Source organism: Piliocolobus tephrosceles, chromosome 5 (assembly GCF_002776525.5).
Source record: "Piliocolobus tephrosceles isolate RC106 chromosome 5, ASM277652v3, whole genome shotgun sequence".
In the NCBI taxonomy this organism is placed as follows: Eukaryota; Metazoa; Chordata; class Mammalia; order Primates; family Cercopithecidae; genus Piliocolobus; species Piliocolobus tephrosceles.
The window spans coordinates 24086532-24109646 of record NC_045438.1 but is presented as its reverse complement, the minus strand read 5'-3'; the positions used below and the strand labels follow the sequence as shown (position 1 = coordinate 24109646).

Genomic DNA, 23115 nt, shown 5'->3' with positions numbered 1-23115 from the left:
ATACAGGCGTGAGCCACCATGCCCAGCCAATAGTCATAATCTTTATGTGATATGAGTTGTGAGATAAAGTTAACATTATAAATTTACAAATATGTTCATCATACAACAGTATTTAAAATGTGGTAAATGGTTAAATTTCAGAATGGTTTACTTTTTTTAAAAGCTAGTCTGTTTTGTAATCACAAAACATCAGAATTTTTGATAATTGGAAGAACTGACCCTTGAACAACTCGGGGGTTAGGCCTGCACTTCAAAAATCCAATTCTAGGCTGGGTGCGGTGGCTCATGCCGGTAATCCCAGCACTTTGGGAGGCCAAGGCAGGTGGATCACAAGGTCAGGAGTTCAAGACCAGCCTGGCCAAGATGGTGAAACTCTGTCTCTACTAAAAATACAAAAATTAGCCGGGCATGGTGATAGGCACCTGTAATCCCAGCTACTCGGAAGACTGAGGCAGAGAATTGCTTGAACCCAGGAGGCAGAGGTTGCAGTGAGCCAAGATTGTGCCACTGTACTCCAGCCTGGGCGACAGGGCAAGACTCAGTCTCAAAAATAAATAAATAAATAAATAAATAAATAAATAAATAAAACAAAAATCTGATTCTAACTTTGGACTCCCCCCAAACTTAACTACCAACAGCTACTGTTGACCATAAGCCTTACTGATAACATAAATGGTCAATTAACACATATTTTTATGCTATATGCATTACATATGGTATTCTTACAATAAAGTAAGCTCTGGAAAGAAAATGTTAAAAAAAAAAAAACCAAAGAGATAATATATGTACTCTTCATTAAGTGGAAGCAGATGATCATAAAGGTCTTTATCCTCATTGTCTTCGTGTTGAGTAGGTTGCAGAAGGGGAGAGGTTGGTATCACTGTCTCAGATGTGGCAGAGGCAGAAGAAGATCTGCACATAAGTGGACCCTCACAGTTCAAACTCCTGTTGTTCAAGGGTCAACTGTACATTTTCTGTGGAGGTATCCTTTCATACACACATGGTGTTGACCTGAAGTCATTTCGGTTTGTTAGTAAAAGGTTATGTTCATTGTGTGCAATTGCTTTTTAGGACTTGTAAAACATTTTAAACTACTGCTTGTGAACTGAGCCCCACTAGATGTCATTGAGAAGTTGAGCAATCAATTGCATCAGGATGAGCTTGCACACCAATGGTGAGGGAGAACCAGGCAGCTCTTAGTGATGCTCCTGAGGCTAAGAGTAGGCTCACCGCCTAAACTAGGCAAGACTGCCCACCTACCAACAAGTGTTTGATTCATCTAATCTGAGTTATTCACACACATTTTATGACAAAAAGAAAAAATGCTACTTATGCCATGACCATTACGAATATCACTTCTAGGTCAGAGTGAATAATGAAAAGCTTTTAGATGAATAGAGATGATGTGAATAAGATTCTTTCCAAACTAATGAAATCAGAATTTTGATGAACAGAATAAAATAAATAGCTAAAATATGTTGGAGGCCTTAAGATATTACCACTAAGTTTTCGTGATTGTTTTTCTATCCAATTCTAATATTATGTTTTCAGATTGTAAGGCTGAGACTAATGTGTGCAGAAACTGGTTGGTGAATGGAGATATTTGTTTAAAGTACCATAACTTTATCTAATACAATGTGGTGTGCCGAGTATGGTAAAAAAAAAAGAAGGTGGCAGGGAGTTTTCACAAGCTGGCCACTTCACACTCAACAGGCAACTACAGATTGGGCACAGAGATTGAGTACCTGCGTGCTGTGGTGGGCGGGCCAGCACGGCCTGCGAGTCAGCTGGGCAGGATTGGCTTCCTGCCTCTACTTCAACCAACAGACTAGAAGCACAAGTAAGGGAGAATTCCAGCATTCCTGCTAGTGAGCCTTTTTTGTCTACATTCATCCACTGTGGTTCAAGTTTACAGCCCCATTCCCTGTGCTAAGTTTCCAGGCCTCAGAGATGATGCTGTCCTGAACCACCTTGGTTTTCTGTTAGGTATACAAATTGTACAGATTGTCATGCTCCATTAATTTGAGTAGAATATTTCAGATGTGCTTTACTTCAAAATGTCATATATATCTACTTCTATTTAATAAACACAAAAAATGAACAATTAGCACACTAACAAATATGTATACATTTATGGGCTTTCTAAAATAGTGATTTTTTTTTTTAGGTTGGATGTCTGTTCAGTGTGCATTTTACAAATATATCTTAAGTCTATATCTCTGCTACCTAATAACAAATATATGTTCCCATTTAGAAAAAGAAAAGAGATACATATGATATGGAAGATAAAAGTTAGTGCAGAAATCTGAGTGGATTGATAAATATCATTTTCATACATGTGAACAATTTACAGACTGAAAGGGGTTGCAGAACTCTGCTTCTCCCATTTTCTAGCTATCTCTTTTTTGGATATCCTTTATCTAACTACTACTCTATGTACATTGGAGAGATTTTTAAAATTGGAGATTGTTTTAACATCCTAGGATAGCTGAGGTAATATTTATTTTCATATCCTCTCTCACATTCACCAAACCAGCATAAAAGTTGACTACTTATTATTATTATTTTGGAGACAACGTCTCACTCTGTCACCCAGGCTGGAGTAGTGCAATCATAGCTCAGTGCAGTTTCAAACTCCTAGGCTCAAGCAATCCTCCTGCCTCAGCCTCTATTGTAGCTGGGACTACAGGCAAGCAACACTATGTCTGGCTAATTTTTTTCTTTTTTTTGTAGAGACAGGGTCTGTGTTGCCCAAGCTGATTTTTAACTCCTGGCCTCAAGCAATCCACTTACCTTGGCATCCAAAAGAGTTGGGATTACAGGTGTGAGCCACCGCACCTGGGTAAAAGTTGATTTAAAATTGTATCTGTAAAATCATAACTAGCAACTTTTAAGACAAAGAAATTAAGAATTCAAAGTCATTAAAATCAATTATTTTAATTGCTGAAATTAACATACATAATTGATGTAGGTGAGAGAGATCACAAGTAGTTGGATGAAATTTATAGTAAATCATCCTATTGCTGGAGACAGTCATGAAGAGCTCCATCCTGTTGATCTGCTGAACTGAAAGGGACTGTTCATTCAGCCTTCAAGGACATGCACATCATAAAGGAGGCCAAGCAAAAATCAAAGCAAACAATAGCTACATGTTTGGAAAAATATACATCGAATTAAACAGACAAGAGTTACGACCAGTTGTGTACCTGCTCAAGTGGAAACATTTTAAAATGTGACAGTCATCTACGAATACTGAAATGTGATGGTCAAGTGGTCCATCATCAACACAAATACAAATGGAAATCATTAAACTTTCTTGAGGGGCCATTTGAATAACAATGTCAAAGCCTGGGTTTTTCCCAGCGGGATTTTGGTCTTCTTATCTGGATAAGCACGGGCGGAGATGGGCTGGGTAGTGGCCGGTTTCTGGATGCAGCCACACGCTGGCTGGACTTAGCACTGCAGCTCCTCCTCCTTGGTCCGCCGGGAGCCTCCTGCCAAGCTCTGGGCGCTGGCATGGGCCGTGGAGCTGAGGACCTCCTCAAAACTGCCTCCATTAGGGTTCGTCCCGCCTACTTTCGTCTGAAATGAGCAGATCCACAAAAATGCAGTGAGTTGTTACTATCATTTTTGTAATGTCTTTATAAGAATGCCAAAGGCTGGATTACTTTCAAATTCAGAAATACTTTCTATCTTTAGAGACAAAAGAATGTACAGAAGTTTGTTTCCTTTTGCAGAGTGCTAGAATGCTATTCATACTTGGGTTCTGGGATAGGATTCCAAACTTTAATTTTGTACAATTTTAGCAACGCTCTTTTTATCTCTTCTACATCTAAGATTTTAATTCCTTCAGGAGCATAATCAGATCCATGGACTTGGAACATCTATCCCCACTCACCCAGATAACGGATCTAATCAAAATGGAATTCGATTTTTTATTAATTCCTCCAATTTGACAATGTATAAACATCCTTACGTGACATAAACTTAGATTTTTCTACTCGGGAATTAGCAGGGCAAACTGGATTTCTGACAAATGTCTTTTGAAAAGTCAGAGTGGCTCAATGGAAAATGATTTCCGGTTTCTGCTTTGAAAGTTGAAGATGGATCAAGTCTTAATCACCGGTGATTTCACATCATCTTAGACAATTGCCTTTTGATACGGTTTGGCTGTGTCCTCACCCAAATCTCATCTTGAATTGTAGTTCCCATAGTCCTCATAATCCTACCAGGGAGGAACCTGGTAGGAGGTAATTGAATCATGGGGGCGGTGACCTCCATGCTGTTCTCATGATAGTGAGTGACTTCTCACAAGATCTGATGATTTTACAAGGGGCTTTCCACCTTTTGTTCTACACTTCTTCTTCTTGCCACCGTGTGAAGAAGGACATGTTTACCTCCCCTTCTGCCATGATTGCAAGTTTCCTGAGGTCCCCTCAGCCTTGTGGAACTATGAGTCAATTAAGTCTCTTTCCTTTATAAATTACCCAGTCTCAGGTATTTCTTCACAACAGCGTGAAATGGAATTAATACAGCCTTATAGTAGGAATATTCTTTACAATGCAGTTATGATGTTTTACAAGGCCTTTTTCTCGTGTATTTGTTATTGACTAAGAATAGAAACCTAAAGAAATTAACTTACAATTTAAAAATATGGCTAAGTATTTTGAAACATTCCTTATTAAAACTGCTGTATATTTGATGATGCAAAATGCTTAGTGCAAGTCCATTAATAGTCACATTTGCCTTCCCTCCCATTGTTTTTCATAATGTAGAAAAACACTTTGAAGGAAAAAAAAAAAAAAGATATAGAATAGATAATGTTGTTATTGCCAAACTGATGTTGATGCCCCACTGTCACCAAAGTGATCACTCACAGACATCAACAACACTGGGGAGTGTGTCCATGCTGCCCGGCCTGCCCTTTGAAAACTGTAACCAGGGTTCAAAGGCAGTTCCATCATTACAAAACACACTTTTCTCCAATTGTCACTACAATCTCTCTCTGCATCTTACATTTATTTATTGTATTGAATTTTTGTACTCTGCTTGGTGTCAGAAAACTCTACTTGTAAAGGGCCAGAGAGTAAATACTTTAGACTTGGGAACCACATTGTCACTCTCACAGATACTCAAATCAGTTCTTGTAGGAAGTAGCCACAGTCAACACCTAAGTGAATGAGCATGCCTTTTCTTTTCTTTTCTTTTTTCTCTTTCTTTTTTCTTTCTTTCTTTCTCTCTTTTTCTTTTTCTTTCTTTCTTTTTCTTCTTTCTCCTCTCCTTTCTCTCTCTTTCTTCTTTCTTTCTCTTTCTTTCTCCTCCCTCCCTCCCTCTTTCTTTCGTTCATTCGTTCGTTTGTTCTTCTTTCGTTCTTTCTTTCTTTCCTTCTCTTTCTTTGAGACGGAGTTTTGCTCCATGGCCCAGGCTGGGGTACAGTGGTGCAATCTTGGCTTACTGCAACCTCTGCCTCCTGGGTTCAAGCAATTCTCTCTGTCTCATCCTCCTGAGTAGCTGATGTTATAGGCGCCCACCACTATACCCAGCTAATTTTTGTATTTTTAGTAAAGATGGGGTTTCACCATGTTGGCCAGGCTGGTCTCAAACTCCTGACCTCTGGTGACCTGCCCACCTTGGCCTCCCAAAGTGCTGGGATTACAGGCATGAGCCACCAGGCTTGGCCAAGGCTGTGTTTCAGTAAGACCTAATGTATGGACACTGAAATGTGAATTTATGTAATTTAAATTTTCAAATATCACAAAGATTATTTTTATTTTGATTTTTTTCAACCATTAAAAAATGTAAAGCCATTCTCAGCTTATGTACCATTCAAAAGAAAGGGGTCAGCTTAGTTTATGGACCTCTGGCAGAGCACTGATTCTTCCTTCCCTCTGTTATCTTAACATTGGGAACTGGTGGGGGAAAGGGGTGGTTTTCACTGTGTGATTTTTCACTATGCTTATTTCTTCCCTGAGAGAAACAAATAAGATTAATTCCATGTAATCTACTCTATTAATAGTTCCCTCTCTCTTTTTCCTTCCATTCACATTCTCTTTTGCAATAGAAATAACACACAATATTGAATTCAGTGAACAACAATTTCTTCTGTGCTTTGTTTCGTTATTCTTTCCTGTTTCTTGATTTCCTCAAAACAGAGTAGTAAAATGAAGAAGGAAGGAATGGCTTTGTAAGAAATAATTCGGCAAAGAATGGATGGAATCAAAGATATTCCCAACCACGTAGGTTTAATGACTGCCTACTGCAATACCTTAGGTAAGGACCTCCTTAAGCAAAGATGTGAATGATACAATTCTCCTGGACCCTTCTCTTCATAATTGTTTTTCATACAAGTATTTGTCACTTTGCCGCCAAATTATAATCGTTCTTTGCATAGAATTTCATTTGAATCACTGAGTTGGGCTTCCTAATCTCTCATAATACAAAAGAAACAAAACATGTAATATAACTTGCCCCCCCCCCCTTTTTTTTTAAGGTTTTGGTCCAGGCCGTGTGATGTATTTATCAAAAAATAGGTGCACTAAAAATATGGTCTGCTTGACATGGATGCAAAATGGTTGGAAGAGATGTAGTTACTCATGACTCATTGGGAGATGGTAGAAGATACCAAAAGTGGTTTCACAGAAGTTGGTTCTGCATTTGCTTGTTTGTTTTGGATGAAATAGGAAGCATGCTCAGTGACCATACAGGTGACACCAGCTGAGGTGTCAAGGAATACATTGTAAGGGCATAGGCAGAACTAAATTTTACAGGACTGGAAAAGTGTTTCACGGAAAAACAAACTACAGAAATGGGTAAAAAGAACGAACCATGGATTTGGTACAAGTGCCACATGGTACATGACAGATTGTGTGAGAAGATGGCAGGAGTGGACCTTTACAGCGGAACCTATTTTCTCACAGAACATAAATATGACTATGATTCCTTATCAGCAGTGTCTTCAAAAATCAAATTGAAAACAGGGCATGTGAATGGAAATGCAGCTCATAGACCTGCAAGAAATTCCACTCATCTTTACCAATTCGTGAGTCATTCCCTCAGCAGAAAACTGTCTAAGGATGCTTAAAGAACAATATAGACATTTTGGAGAAGATTTAGAACACGAAAGTAAATTGCAAAAAATAAGCTATATAAATAAAGGGTTATACATATTTATTATTTAGTCTAGTGGGAAAAAAAGGACTGAGAAATTTGTAATTATTGAGGAAGTGGGAGGTTTGACACAAAGCATAATTATCAGCTATTCTCCATTGCCTGGGTGGACAGAAAAAGAGGAATTAGGCTTTGGCCATGAGATAGGAGGTGTGTGGGATGTGCGTCTTGTTAAACCACAAACAATCATACAAGCATAGAATCACTTTCAGGAGGTCTTCACAAAGGCTAGTATCTGGTGGGCTGGGTTAGTTATGTGCATATCTGAAGGAGGTGGCAGGCTATATCTTCTATCCCAATGAGGTGAGAAAAGTGAGAAGCTGAGCATGTGGATCACTTAAATCCTGTGGGAGCCATGAGCTTACCAGAGTTTCCTAAAAGCAAATGAAAATAGGTTTTTCTTTATTCTTCTTTTGCTTCTTCATAGCTCCTTCTTCTAAAGAAAACCTAAAAAGTACAACTTCTCCTCTGTCAGAACTTGTGTAAAAAGCAATGGAACCTGTCCTCACTGGGTCATCTAAGGCTGAAAACCAAACGTTTAGAAACTGACTCGTGGGATTTTTGAGCCTTTCATTTTGATCTTCTAGCAAGAGAAATGTTCATAACATTGGATGCTCCTCTCTTTAAAAAAAATTTTCCTACCCACGGGGCAGTTTAACAGCTCCCACTGGTGCCTGTACGCTCAATAAGGGATGATGTTGGCATGCAGAGCGGTGAAACTGCACAACTGGAAACTTCTGGTGAATGAAACTGATGAAGGCATGGTAATGCTGAGTAATTATTTCATTCCTGGGCCTTAAACACTGAATTATGCATCTAATACAGTAGAAGTAGACTATGTGAAAGATGCTGCCCTAAGAAAAAGACTCTCCAGGTCAAAATCCACAAGAGCACCTGGAACTGCGAGTAAGGAATAACTTACAACCTCACATACACTTATCAGGCAGCACACGTGACAGCAGCGTGGAGACACAGGATTCAGAGGCAGCTAAATAATCAGCATGGGATACGAAGGTTTTTGATCTGGTTAAAGATCACACATATTCTTAATTTTCCCAGTTATGGTAAAATACAGAAATGGACTGTATATGAAATAGAGATAATGATAGCAAGATGTAATTAAGTCATTAAGTGATATCTTTAAAAAATAATCTTAGTAGTTTTAATGATTTTTCTTATTTTAAAAGTTCAATTGTAAGACTAGACTGATTTCATTTTACTCTTTTTATTCAAACTTACCTATGCTCAAACAATAATTTCAGTGAATTTTGAAAACATTTACCCTGTAATAGGCACATTTTCAATTTACACCCAGGGATGAAATGCATTATTGTGTTATCATAAAACGCATTTTGTGACTCAGTTGAATTTTCCCTCTATGATAGCCATACTGTGCTGTGCTCAGTACCCGAATTTATAAACAAGTCTAGGTAGCTGATGGGTAGTGGATACATAGTCCTGAGTTTGTTTTTGCTGGTCCATGTCCAAACAGCGCAGCTCTGTGCTGTTATTGAACTTTCACTCACACTCTAAATTCAGAATTCATATAGCCTTCATCCTATCCACAGTCATCTCTCACATGTCTACTTTTGGAGGGATAGCATTAAGAGATTAAGTGGTAAACACATACCCCAATTCACTTTAATGAACAATTCACCCCTGAATGGTTTATACAAACAACTCTAAGGATACAGTAACACTATTCAATAGTGGTTTTATTCATAGATTTATATGTGAAGGAAAAGGTCTGACTTGATGCAAGCCTGCCTTCTTGGCCCTGCCTCAACTTTAACTGCAGCAATGGCTAAGCTGTCCTGAGTCAATGGACCCACTCACACAGAATTCACTTCATCTGTACCTTGAGGCTTGTGACAGTTGTCTCAACCCTCTCCTCAAATGATTTGAAAGTAGGAGAATTCCTAAAATAACAAAAAGAGAGAGGTCAGCTCCAAAGGCCTAGCTGTCTTAGCAACCATGCTGTTTGGTTTTCTGCTCATATTTGTAAACATGGCCTCTGCAACAGAGCTACCTGTCAGCTTGCCATCTACACCAACCACGTTTTAAAATGTATGTCACCCTTCTGTTAGGTTAGGTTCAGAAACCATAACCTGACATGGAGTTTTTCTAGGTAAAATGATCAGATACTCAACTATACAGTAAATAATATGGTATTTGGCAATGACACAACTGTAATAATTCCATGGTACACTGTAAATCATTTCCAATGAGCCAGTGGAGCAATAGGTACCTTAAGTTTTCATTTAGCATTTATTGTTTCTATCACAACACTCCTCTTCCTGACTCAGGATTTTTAGTAAGCAATGGAAAATCCATATGAAGAATGTCATGCTTGAGTTTTGCCACTTGGCAGTATTTAAAGTTATTTATTTCAGCAAATGTGAGACAATTCAGAAATAGTGCAAGGAAAAAAATGTTCATATATTTTTTTCTTTTTCATGCCTTAGAAAAATAATCATTTTGACAACTCACATGAAGTGGTGTTTTGGAAAGTTAATGCTTTCATTATTTTAAGATGAAACATACCCATTACCTACCTAACACCCAATCAAAATGGTGTTATTAGCACGCGTTATTTTTCCTACCAAATAGGATATATCTATTTGTTCTCTTACCAAACAGAACCTTTGCAGCCTAATGGCTTTTTCTTTTTTCTTTTCTTCTTTTTTTTTTTTTTTTGATACGGAGTCTTGCTCAGTCGCCCAGACTGGAGTGCAGTGGTGTGATCTTGACTCATTGCAACCTCTGCCTCCAGGGTTCAAGCGATTCTCCTGCCTCAGCCTCCTGGGTAGCTGGGACTACAGGTGCCCCCTACCACATCCAGCTATGTTTTTTGAATTTTTAGTAGAGACGGGGTTTCACCACGTTGGCCAGGCTAGTCTTGAAGTCTGACCTCAGGTAGTCCACCTGCCTCGGCCTCCAAATGTGCTGGGATTACAGGCGTGAGCCACCATGCCTGGCCCCTAATGGCGTTTTATTTGTGACTCATTCATTGTGTTAAATAATCTATACATCATTTTGTTGCTTTAAGCTTAAAAACTTCATTTGGTGCTTCCTGGTGTTCTATATTGGATTTGGCCTCATAATATAATTTAATGATATCACTACCATTAAAAATATCACTAACTCCTACTAAAGAAACAGGAACTGAACTAAGTGTATTTTAAATCTTGTATCCATGTCAGCTTTCAGCAGCAACAACTGCCATCATTTTCAGATCAAATAATTCAACTAAATGTTGAATTAATAAGGCACTCATTATTCTCTCTTGAGTGCAAAAAAAAAAAAGTAAAATAAGAGGAATGGCCTAGAAAAACTTTATAAAGGAGAATGGCTATAGAATATAGGTTTCATTGTATAGTGCAGAATGAAGTATCACTCTTATACTACTAAAAGGCAATGAACATAGATGTTCATGAGTGAATTTGGGAATTGTCTCATGGGTCTTTGGTGCTCCACAGGGTCAGAAATGTACTTGCATTCAGGCTGCACAGATTAACAATGGTGAGTTCAGAGGGTCCTGGCATGGCATCACATTTTGTGTACGACTCAAACACGAGTCAAATTCCTATGAGTGATCCTCCATAATCCTGTTTCATGATGAAATATTAGTAAAATTATACTTGCATGACTCAAAAAGTATATGGTTATTGACACTTCATTTCCATTGCAGATTTTACTTGACCAAGTGTGCACACATGACTGCCTGTCATCCATCAGTTACACAGGCCCACGGTGAGGAAATGGTTCATGGGTATATGTTAGACAAGCAAAATAATTTTTTTTCAAGTTAGTTTCAGGCAAGCTCATGCAGACTGCGTTTGACCCGTAAGCCACTACCAGATGAATTCCTGGTCCACAGGGGAAAACCATGTTAATTTTTGCAAGTCTTCTTCTGACACCCAGATTCAAAACTTGACAGGTAAAGGGGAACAGAGCTTTAGGTTCCACTACCCGCCTTGGTATTCTTATGCTAGGGAGAGCAAGCCATTCAAAGATGAACTAAGCAATCTTGAATCTGCACTCTCTGTTTACCACCAAATACAGAGAACTAAATAGTGTGGTTAAATTTCCAAATCAACCAATTAACCACATAACCCCAGTGCAGAAGAGCCTTCCTTCATAAAATACAATAGAACAGACATTCATCTAATTAAATTATACTAGGATACATGCTGGAGAACAGGGAGAAACTCTTTAATCAGATTTAATCAGATGTACAACTTTAATCAGATTTGATCAGATGTACAAACTTTTAGTGCTGCAAATGACCCTAGGAAGAATTTGGCTTCGTGACAGTTAAAAAACAGAGGAAAAGATTATATATATAAAGAATCTGGCTTCAGCAGTCTCAAACTATTGAAATTAACTGAACTCCTTCTATAATGCACTCAAACCACAATATTAATATAAAGCAGGTAGAAGAGGCATAGCTCTGACTGAAGTGGGGGAAGATCCCAAAGGCTTCATCTCTAGGCAGCCTTAGGGCTCAGTGGGTGGAGGGGCACCTTTGGCAAGCAGCTGATCTGGTTATAGCCTCTTATTCTAAACCTGATGAAGCTGATACCATTGAGGTGATTTTCCCATGAGTGCAAAGTTAATCCTTGGCAGAGCTGGGCTAGAGCCTGCATTTTCTTATTTTCAATTTAACACTCATTCCTGTCTTGCTATTAGTTTAATTTTATCTGACTGCATCACTATGCCATGCAAACTTGAAGTGAGGAATGTCTTTCTCACCAGTTTTTATCTGGTCAGTAATTATACTGGCATTTTATTATTCAACAAACATCTCACCTTAATATCTACCTTAAAAAATCCTAATGATATCCTTTCTAGAACTTTAGCCTTCTTAGTCTTCAGTCCTTTCATTTAAACTTTCCCCCAGGCTGGCATTTAATTCTGCTGAAATGAGAAACCCAAGTTTACCTTTGCAAGATTGCTTGGCATGTTCAGACACTGTACTAAGTGCTTTAGGTAGGTTCCTTTGTTTATGCCTCACAAACACCACATGAAGTAGGTCTTATTTCTTGTAATATGTGGATAAAAGAATTGAGGTTAGGTCACTTGTCTTGAGTCACACAGGAAAGGCTAGATTTAAGCCAGGATGTCTGGTCAAAAGCCCAAGCTGCACAATTCTTCTACAGAATTGTCAACCTTTTCTTCTGAAGACCATCAGCAATTTCCTTTCGCATAAAGCAGGGGAACCCCATAAGTAAATATAAATAAAGTAACACTTTAAACACGTTCCATATTAATATTACATAAAATATTTTACACACATTACCTCATAGCAGGCATACTTATGGAATGGCGAATGGAGTAGCTTCAGAGCAAAAGCAGATTAAAGGGGAAAAAAGAAAAAAGAAGAGAGCACACATAAGTACATGAAAAACTCCCTATTTGTAGTTCTAAAACAGCAATTCCAAATATCTGAAATATTCCCTGCCCATCCAACCAAGATGATATTTGTTTTTGTTGGGTATAATAGGCATAGTCAGCTTTCAAGGGTATAAATGAAAAGTAGATGGTAGATCCACAGTTGCATATTATTTTACTTTCTGCAGCCTCCTTTTGCCAGGAAATCTGAGAATGTCTGGTTTCTCCCAGGTGAGCCCAGTAGCCCATGGGCATCTTCTCCAGGCCCAGCCTAGGTCTCTACTCCCTTCTGCTCAGGAAGACAGTAAGGAGCAAAAGGCAGTACCCAGGAAATAGAGCCAGGCAGGTAGAAGCTAATCATTCCATGGCAGAGAAACTGGCCAGAGGAAAGCAAGAAGTTAACATAAGACTTTCAAGGAAGCACATGCCAGGCAAACACAGTTCTCATAGGCCAATGTGAGGGCAGGGACTTCTGCATCCATTCTGGTTTGATTGTCAGGATGATTGATTTGTACCAGATGATTGTCAAGAACATCTGGTGCAAATACAAACATTCCTGAGAATTTTAAGAGATTTAGACTTCTCATCCTATTAATCCTAGTAGCTGATTCATCTTCCCTCTGGTTGACTGCCTGTTACTTTCTTTTGAGTTCCACTCAGAAATCAGCCTGGGTAGGGTGAGGAGTACAATGGGTCCATTTTCCTGGCCTAGTGCTGGATCCCACCTCACACTTTTCAACAGCATCCCTGCTTTCTCTTCTCTCAAGAAGCTAGTAGTTCAGGGACCAAATCTGTCACCCTTCCCTGATAATATCCACTGAGGGCATTAGTATGGTTAGCACTTTGCTAGAACACAGAAAGAAAAGGACAAAGAAATTCATGGGATACTTACGGTCTTACCCTAGACACTCGATTTAGAAACTATTAGGCAGATATTTCCTCAGAAATTACACTTAAAATGCATCACTAAAAGAGCCTAATCTGCAATACCAATTGGTGTATCTCTGTAAACATAGACCACTTTCTTAGGAAAAAATTTTTTTTAAAAAGTATATAATAAGATTCCAGCTAAAAGAAGGCTTAGTTCAGGGACTTGGGACTAACAATTGCAAATTTCTTCATAGGTGCTTTTCCAGTAACCTTTCTTCCCTTCAACTTCAGAAGGCACAGAAAGTTGGAGGTGAAACATCAACACAAATTACGGGTACAAGAAATTCACAGAAACATGACAATCTACAGAAAATCTGTTTTTGTTTCTCAACTTTACTTTCTAGAAGCTTTAGAAAACACATATAACTTTCAATCTCCACTTTGTTTTTTCTTCTTCTTCTTTTAATTCTATGGACCTCTGTCAACACCGGAAGAAATGGTGCAGAGAAAGAGACTCCTGAGAGATTGTTCAGCTAGTGAAATGGTGTAAATGATTCAGAAATGAGATACAGACGTACTCCAATAAGTTCAAATGTATTAAGTGCCCTATAAACTATCCTCCTGGTCACGGACACTCTCTGGAAAACAGAGTGTAGTTTTGTTGGTTCAGGCACAGTGTGAGAGAAACAGGGAGCCCTGGGAAGCAAGGAAGCAGCAAGGCAGTGGGCAGAGCCCCACACGCAGCCCCGTGGCGCTTACCCGATGGAGTGAGACCTGCAGCCCGGAAGCACAGGAGAGAAGAGCAGGAGCAGAGTTAGCAAACAGTAGGCGGGGAAACACCACACTGCCCTTGGTGGTCCCCTTTCAAGGGCCCCAGGGCAGAGACGGGGTAGCTTCATTTACCGCTCTTGATTACACTTTTTAATGCCTCTGACAAATCATTTTACCAACTCAGGTTTTGCTTCTAACTGTTATTCCTATACGTATATAACATTGATTGGACTGTAATAAAATGACATGCCTTCTCCAACCATTTTGTCCCCACTGGATCACAGTTTGAACAAATTAATTGAGAAGTTCCCAGAAGATGCCAATGTTATTAGAAAAATGATTCCAACCACTTGGATTTCTTCGGAGTACTTTCCTAAGTGTGACCTCATTTTAACTTTACAGGAAACATTTTGGTTAAGTGGGTATTAACAATGTTACTTTATGGATGGAGAAAGGGAGTGGAAAATTCCATGACAATCAGGTTAAAATGAGAATCTTACTTAGCCCAGAAAAAGACAACTAATTTTTACAAAACATACAAATTAAATCCTAACATAATGCTTTTTTTTTTCCAGCTATTAAAAGGCCCAAATTCTAGGTTTTACAAAATCTGTAAATATTAATTTGGAGTAATTTTAAAGAAAAACTGAGAGGTGCTGTTTTTCTTCCAAGGTATCTGAATTTTGCTGGTGATGTTTTTGAATAAATTCAGAAATTTGTTATCAGAATGCATAAAAATGTTATAACTAATAAAAATGTAGACTAATATGACACTTTTAACCAAAAAGAAGTTTAAAATAAAAGGTCTGTGACCAAATTTTAACATATCCCCCATATTTACAAATTGGCACATTAGTTTTTGAACAAAAAATCAAAGCTTACTAATTTTTCTCATTTAAGGGCTTTTAATTAAATTAAAAGCCCTTTAAACACTTTTAAACACTTTTTTTACACTTAAACACTTTTAAAATGACTTTTATGTATATTGCTTGTTTTGGCATAATTTAAAAGTAAAAATCTTTGTAAAACTTGTTGCTTTCACAGAGAGTTATTCTCATTTATATACAAGTGTTAGATATAGTTTGAGAGAAATCTACACATAAAATATTATGAAAATAAAGCTCTGAAATTTTCAAACTCTTCAAAATATTTCAGGATTGTATTTGATTAGCAACATAGACTATATTTTCCAATATTTTTAGCCACAGTGTATAATGAAAATTTTGTATCCTTTACATGGGGTAATAACAAATGGAAGGTTTGGAAGTCCTGGAAAATAGGCCATCCACTACACTAAACAAAGCCACATTGAAACAGGAGGAAAGGCAGTCAATACAGTCTTGACATTATACCCACTTAGTGTTTGAATATGAATGTCAACATATTGCATATGCTTCATTCTTCACTGTTGGGAAAAACAATTTATGAAATACAGTGGGCTCCTGTTAATGTCCTCTCTCTAATTTTTACCATCTTGTAACCAAGCTGGTCACTTAAAGATAAAAAACTGCTATTTTTTGAGTGCACAATACATGTCAGGGTTTCTTCTGCTACTTTTGTAATAGTCCGATGACATTGTTATTCTTATCTCCATTTTATTAGTGAGAACCCACGTACAGGTGAACTAAGTTATGTCTGTCTTCCTCATAAATTGACCCTCTGAAGTCAGATTATTCGGAAGCTTGTTATAAATGCAGATTCCTAGACTCCACCCCAGACTTACTGAGCACAACCTCTGAGAGGTACAACCTCAGAATACGTATTTTAAACAAGCTTCAGAGGTGTTTGTAAGGTCTCCTAAAGATGCAGAGGCTCTATTCTAGTTAGTAGCATCATGCTGGAGTTCCCAGGGTTCAAGTGAAAGATTTCAACACAGTATGAAGAGAACCAGTTTTATAAACACGGGAAAATATGTTTTCTTGGGTATAACAGGTTATAGAGTGTTTCCTATTTTAAAGGATTATTTAATTTTGTTTAGATAAATGTTATAATGCCATTAAAATTATTACAAATTTTATCTGTAATAAAATTAGGGGTAATTAATAATCCAGAAGGTTTACCTGTTTATCACACCTGCTTCTGAAGAATTTCAATTACTTTTTATTATTGTGGCATTAGTAAAAATGAAGATAAAACAATGTACTCAGATTCATGCACGTGTCCTTGTGAATGCCTAATTGTTAAAATAGTGAATGAATATTGTGGACAGTCCAGCAATTTTTGAAGTAAATAAAATTTAATAATATAATTTATAAAGATATATCTATAAATGTAAAGATAGATATTTGCCTCTCAGTGTCAAAGCTTTTCCTTTTTTTAATTTTTTGAGACAGAGTCTCAACATTTTTATCCATTATAATAAAAAAATACATATGTTGAGATGACCAGCTAATAGCTAGTGCTCCCTTCAAATGGAAAGCCAAGGGCTTAGCACTGTTCCCATGGCATTTTCCCACAGTACCTCATGTCTCCAAACTTCTTGCTGATGGCCGTTCCAACGTTGCTGAAAGCTGCAGTTGCCTTCTGCCCTGCGTGACTCAGGGTTTCATGTGTTTTCTTGTAGCTAGAAGTAAAACAGAACAACATGGTTTTTATATCATGATCTCTCATAAACAATTCATCTTCCTTCTCACTCCTTACTTTGAAAACGTTCTTTCCTCAATAGATTTAGGAAGAAGATCCACAGAACCAACTGTTTCCATTCATTGTCTGGGGATGACAGGTTGGCTGCTGTTCATCAGAAGGAAAGTCAGACCATTAAATCTGAATTTAGGAAGCATATACAGATACAAATACAAATACAGATCTGAATGTGCAGGTCTTTCATGACAAATAACGGAACTGCCCACAAAGCAGAATGTTGTTCTTCAAGTGTATTAGTTCTAAAACAGACACTTGTCAATGAAAGCTCTAGGCACCAAAGGTGGCACAGAAATTAGAGAATGCAGGTTTAGGTTTTGAAGGGACATCTAAGCTTATACTGTTAATTTGGGTAAAAGAAAACCCAGAAAAAGGCAAACCACAGCTAGTTATTTAGTTTACTTTTCTAGTATTTATAGCTGGGAATAATAAAAGCACATCATCTGAAGATGACATAGTGACTTTTTTTCAAAACAGTTTTAGGAATATAGTGCTGTGAATATTTGTTGATAAGCCTATGTCACACTAGACTTGACTACTTGAGGGCAAGCAAGCCATTCATCTTTGTGTCCCTAGTCTCTGACAAAGGGATAAAGGAGAAGCTCAATAAATAGTAGATGAATGAGTGGGTGATATCAAAAGGGACAACCTCCTGTGACTCTGAACTGGGAGTAGTGGCACTAGGAAAAGAAAGACTTATGATGGATTACAGGGATAGAATGGATAGATTCAACAGGAGATGGTAAGTGACAAATCAGAGCAAGACAAAAGATCGTCCTGAGGATGTGAGCATCATGACAAGAAGAACAATGGTGCTACTTATAGGGCTGAGAAATTTGAAATTTCTGAGTTGGTTATTAAAGTGGGAAATAAAAGGTACATAACTTGAGGAATAATAGTACATCAGCAAAATTTTTATACACATTAAAAAAAAAAACTCAAATCTTAAAATGCATATGCTGTCTTCTTCTGATTTATGCTGCTCCCAGGTAAGTTCTTCCAAAATCCTGTTTTACTTGCATGCATATGGTAACCGTAAGAAAACATTATACCCTATGAAATCAGCTGTGTAGGAACTGCCCTTTTCCCTCTACCCCTTCCATCTCCCATAAGTCATCCAGTCCTAAGTATGATCTCAGGCTCTAGTGAATGTTTTAAAATATGTGCCTTGGTCTTCCCTAGGACAGAAATAACTTTATTAATGTGGTATTCCTTTTGTCAGCAGGATGGAATCTGTCTATAATATTGTTAGCATTATATGTTATTTATTAACACAATGCCTGTTTTTTTAGGAAGTATGAAAGACATACATTAACTAGATCATAAAACCAAATGTTCATATACTAAACAGACATTTCCTATCAAAAACGAAAAGGCCGAGGGGAATAAGGTCAAAGAAGAATCTGGTGACTAGGGGGTAATTTGCGTCTCTGGAGAGGACTGTGTGAGGAGAACAAGGAATGTGGATGCCAGATGGCACTGGGTCAAACAGCAAATGAGACAAGATGAAAGAAATGAACAGCTTTGAGGAAGTTTGCTTAATTTATTTTTTTCTGTGAAGGTCCAAAAAATATCAGCTGATTCAAATTAAATTTCATTTTTACATTTTGCTACATGATTTTGGGTTTTAATTTTGGAAAAACATTTTTTGACTACATGAAACCATAGAATTTCAGGCAGTTGATACATGAAATCAAATCATATCATCAAGGAGACAAGAGGAAGATGGCAGATAGGAGGCAGACAGGCTAGCTAACGTGCATCTTGCACTTGCTCAGACAGAACAGTGTGTGGAGACTCGCCTCATGAACTTTTGCTCCAAGAAGCACCACAGGAACTTAACAGGGACACCAAAAGAATTCACAGATCCTTTGAAAGGAGTGGCACACTGCTGCAAATTCTGAGAGACAGGTGAAAAACTGAGTTCCTAGAGTGTGAGAGGAGAAAACCTGCCTCTGAACCCACATCTCCACTAGGGAATCTGAAAATCCAGATCACAGGAGAAGGATTTAACCTAACTTAGAGCCGGCATGGATTTAGGTATCTGGGCGAAATATAGCAGTAGCAGCAATGGGAAAAGCCTTATAGGCACTCCAGTCTCTCTAGCTTGAGCCCAGGGAATGTATATAACTGTATCTCACAGCGCGCCTCAAGGAAGGCAGCCAGTGGAATTAGGGAGGGGTCATGGCGGGAAAGAAGTTTCCAACTGAATTTTATAATAATTTCCACGGGGCATGAACTTTCTTAAGCAGAATCTGGGGGGTGAGTGGAAACTGCTGCAGATAGGAGCGCAGGAGCGACCAACACTGTGGGCAGACAGGGAGGGGTGCGGCCTGAAAGCTGTGCTTGCTTTCTCAGCAGGGAAGCCTGGGGCCTGGGGCAGGTCTGAGTTCAGTGTGCGCAGGCTGCCTGGACGGAAACTCAGCTCTGTTAGCAGAGCGCTGCAGGAGTGAGACTGGCCTCGCCAACTGTGTGGGAGCTGGGTGAGGCCTTTTGCTACCAGGTATCCGCCACTTCCCTGATGAACAATATGAGGCAGCAGAGGCAGCCATAATCCCCTTTGGAAGGTAACCTCATTGGCCTGAGAACCACACCTCCCACCCCCCACCAGTGGCTGCAGCAAGCCCCACCCAAGGAGAGTCTGACCCGCCCAAGGGGAGTCTATCCCTGCCCCAACTTGATGGCATTTCTCTACCTGCCCTGGTAGCAGAACACAGAAGACATAAACTCTTGAGAGCTTTATGGACTCACCTATCTCCTGAGAAACCAGAATACCTCTCTTGGACAATTTAGGGCAAGCTTAAATCCCATTGTTACTACTGCAGCTGGTGCCTTCTTGAGAACACCACCTCCTGGCTGGAGGCGGACCGACTCAGGCCATTACTGCAACTCATGACAGAATAACCCTGATCCCAGGAAGAAGAAAAGAATAGCTAATACTGCTGACTGTAAGTAACATCCTGGCTAAGCAGAGGTCCTGAGTCTGTCCACATGACAACTTCACTGCTAGCATAACCAGCATCTGAGAAAGCCGGCACATTAAACCTATCTACAACCAAGGATTCTCACAGAGTCTACTTCACTCCCTTGCCACCTCCACCAGAGCAAGTACTGGTATCCACAGCTGGGAGACCTGAAGACTGGTCATATCACAGGACTCTTTGCAGACATTTGCCAGCACCAGCCTGGAGCCTGGTAGTCCTGCTGGGTGGTTAGACTAAGAAGAGAAATAACAATCACTGCAGCCCAGATCTCAGGATGTCCCATTTCTAAGGGAAGGGGGTGAGCACTACATCGAAGGATCACCCTATGGAACAAAAGAATGTGAACAACAGGCCTTGAGTTCCAGATCTTTCCACTGGTGGGAAGGTTCTCATAGCAGAGACACAATTGCAGTGCTGAGCGCAGTAGGGAAAGTCTGCACCTCTACCCCAAGTGTCAGGCAGCTTCTGTGATTGTAGGGAGTTGAAAAAGGCGTCCTTGTTCCCCCCGGCACTCTACTGTAGACACAGCTGGACTTCCCCAGAGGAATGGAGGCACCTATAGACAGCCTTTCTGGAACAATCCAGGGTGAGTGCAACCCCACAGGAGGAACACACCCCAGATTCAGGCCTGCATGAGAGGCAACGTCACAATTCCTCTCTACTTTGAACATCAACATTTCCATAGATGAAAAGAGGTGCCTGTCTGATCTGAATAGCCAGAACACTGGGACAGGAATGAGGCTATGAGGTGAGTAGCTTTCCTGCTGACCTGGTAGGAGAGCTGAGGTAGCTCCCACTCTTCACCCTGATAAAACCTCAGCACATCTAATTGAGAGCTCCTCCAGCCACCTGCATCAAGGCTGGGACCTCAGTCCACCATGAGGTATTACATCTACCCACCTGCCTTAGCCACAACCAGTGCCTAACCAGGGATACCTCTCCTAGTGGCCTAAAGCCTGAATCATCAACTCAGTAAATAACAGTGGGAAAAAAAGTTAAAAAAAACTCAGTAAATAACAGTGGGAAAAAAAGTTAAATAAATAAATAAAGGGTACACCACGAGAGAACGAGATAAGCTTGAAGAGATACCTGCCATTCCAACTCCATAAGAGGCAGTGAACTCGCCCACACACCAAGAATGTAACGACTACAAACAGCATAAGGAAAAGCCAGCTCACAAAAAAACTTTCTGTAACTGAGGATCTCATACAGAGTCTTCACCCCTATAAGCACCAAGAATTAAATTAGGCTACAATTAACATTAAAGTCTAATCCTTAAGAGGGAAAAAATAAATTTAAGTTTAAAAAAAAATTCAAGCAAAAATAAATTCAAGAACAATTTTAAGAAATAGCCTATCCAAATGAGAAGAAACTAGAAAAGTAATTCTAGTAATATAACAAACCAGGGTTCTATAACACCCATGAAAGGTCACACTATCTCCCAAGGAATGGATCCAAACCAAGAAGAAATTTCTGAATTGCCACATAAAGAATTCAGAAGGCTGATTACTGTGCTACTCAAGGACATACCAGAGACAGGTAAGTTGGCTGAAAACTAATTTAAAGAAACAAACAAAAAAAAAATACAGGACATCCATAAAAAATTTTTCATAAGGAAAAAACAATCATAACTTCCAGAAATGAAAGATTTGCTTAGGGAAATAAAAAATGCAGTGGAAAGTTTCAACAATAGACTAGAACAAGTAGAAAAAGGAACTTCAGAGGTCAAAGACAAGGCTTTCAAATTAACACAATCCAACAAAGACAAAGAAAAAAAAATGAACAAAGCCTCTAAGAAATTTGGGATTATGTTAAATGGCCAAACCTAAGAATAACTGCTGTTTCTGAGGAAGAAGAAAAATTTTAGTTTGGAAAACGTATTTGAAGAAATAATTGGGGAAAACTTCCCTGGCCTTGCTAGAGATCTAGACAACCAAATACAAGAAGCTCAAAGAACTCCTGTGAAATTATTCACAAAAAGATCATCACCTAGGCACACAGTCATCAGGTTATCTAAAATCAAGACCTCCTACCTTAGGGCCTCTGCTCTAGCTGTTCAGCTTTGTGATGCCATAAAATATGGCACGAAAAGGGTTGTGCTATATTTTAAATGTCCCATTTTGAAGAATTAAAAAGATTTAAGCCTGCACCCTTGGGAAGACTCTAAAAGCAACCTCTTTCTGTCCAATCAAGGCCAGAGGTCCCTGGGGCCTTGGCCACTTGGTGCCTACAAAATGGACTGAGCCCTAGGGAGAAGGGAGTGATAAGGGTAAAAAGGAAACCAGGGAAGGGTGGAGGAAAAGAAGAAAGTCTATTGAGCAACCACCTGCCACTGACTCTGTGTGGCCTGAAAGGTGACTCAAGGGGAAAGTAAATAGTCTGCAATATCTGTGGCTTTTGCATGAAGTTGGGACTGGCTGCTAGTTAGAGGATTCATTCTTGTGTTGGTTCCACATTTCTTCAATAGTTCTTACAATTAGACCCAACATTTAATTTTCTTTTAAGCTTTTCCATGTAGTTTAACTTTATATATTTGAGAATGTTTTGAATTAAGATATGATTTTTAAAACACTTTTTTCTGTGTGTGTGACAATCTGAATTTAATGCATAATTTAAATATAGCCAGCTAGAGAGAAGTATATATTGAAAATAGGTGATAGCTACGTTGTGTTTTAAACACGTTTCTATGGCAAAATGGGAGGTGAGCCTGTGCAGTGATCCGATTACTTTAGTGTGGATTAATATTATTTATGTCCCCATCATGAAAAATGCAATTCTATTTCTATGTGAAATTTTATAGTTAAAATTCAGCTATACAGGTAGTTTAATGCAGTGTTAAAGATTTTAGGACTCCTTATTTCCAATAATTATTTAATGTTAAATCTGAAGGGCATTGGAGCCAAATTCCTTCAGATTACAGATGATGAAACTGAGGTCCAAAAGAGTTATGTGACTCTTAGTGACACAGGTAAGTCTAGGGCCTAGTCTAGGGCCTAGTCCAGGGTGCTGTCCATTAAAATATCTTGTTGCCTTGAAGATGATAGACATTTAAAGGTGAGTTGGATTAGCTTTCTATAGCACCAGTGTTCAGAGAGAGAAGCAATATTGCACTTCAAGAATGCTAAAATGCACATTTTTTTCCCCACATTTTTACACCTCTTCCGTAAGCTAAACATCATATTCCTTTTATATATATGTATAGACTTGGGATCTCACTATGTTATCCAAGCTGACCTCAAATTCCTAGACTCTGGAAATCCTTCTTCCTCAGCCTCCCCAGCTGGTGGGA

At 38.9% G+C, this 23115-nt stretch overlaps 1 protein-coding gene across 6 annotated transcripts in view; it reads right to left on the bottom strand.

Annotated features, from left to right (window-relative positions):
- Nucleotides 1–2021: 2021 nt before the first annotated feature.
- TPD52L1 (TPD52 like 1) overlaps nt 2022–23115 on the bottom strand; it is a 104719-nt gene continuing 83625 nt past the window's right edge. For 2 of the 6 annotated variants that reach the window (XM_023230719.1, XM_023230720.2), the window contains exons 4-5: nt 16664–16765; nt 2022–3582 (exon numbers count right to left, since the gene is read on the bottom strand). In XM_023230719.1, the coding sequence (XP_023086487.1) occupies nt 3573–3582; nt 16664–16765 (112 nt within the window). In that variant the 3' untranslated portion in view covers nt 2022–3572. Of the gene's footprint in view, nt 3583–9025; nt 9087–12469; nt 12509–14190; nt 14206–16663; nt 16766–23115 lie in introns of all 6 variants that reach the window. The other 4 variants (XM_023230714.1, XM_023230716.1, XM_023230717.1 and 1 more) reach the window with 4 other exon arrangements.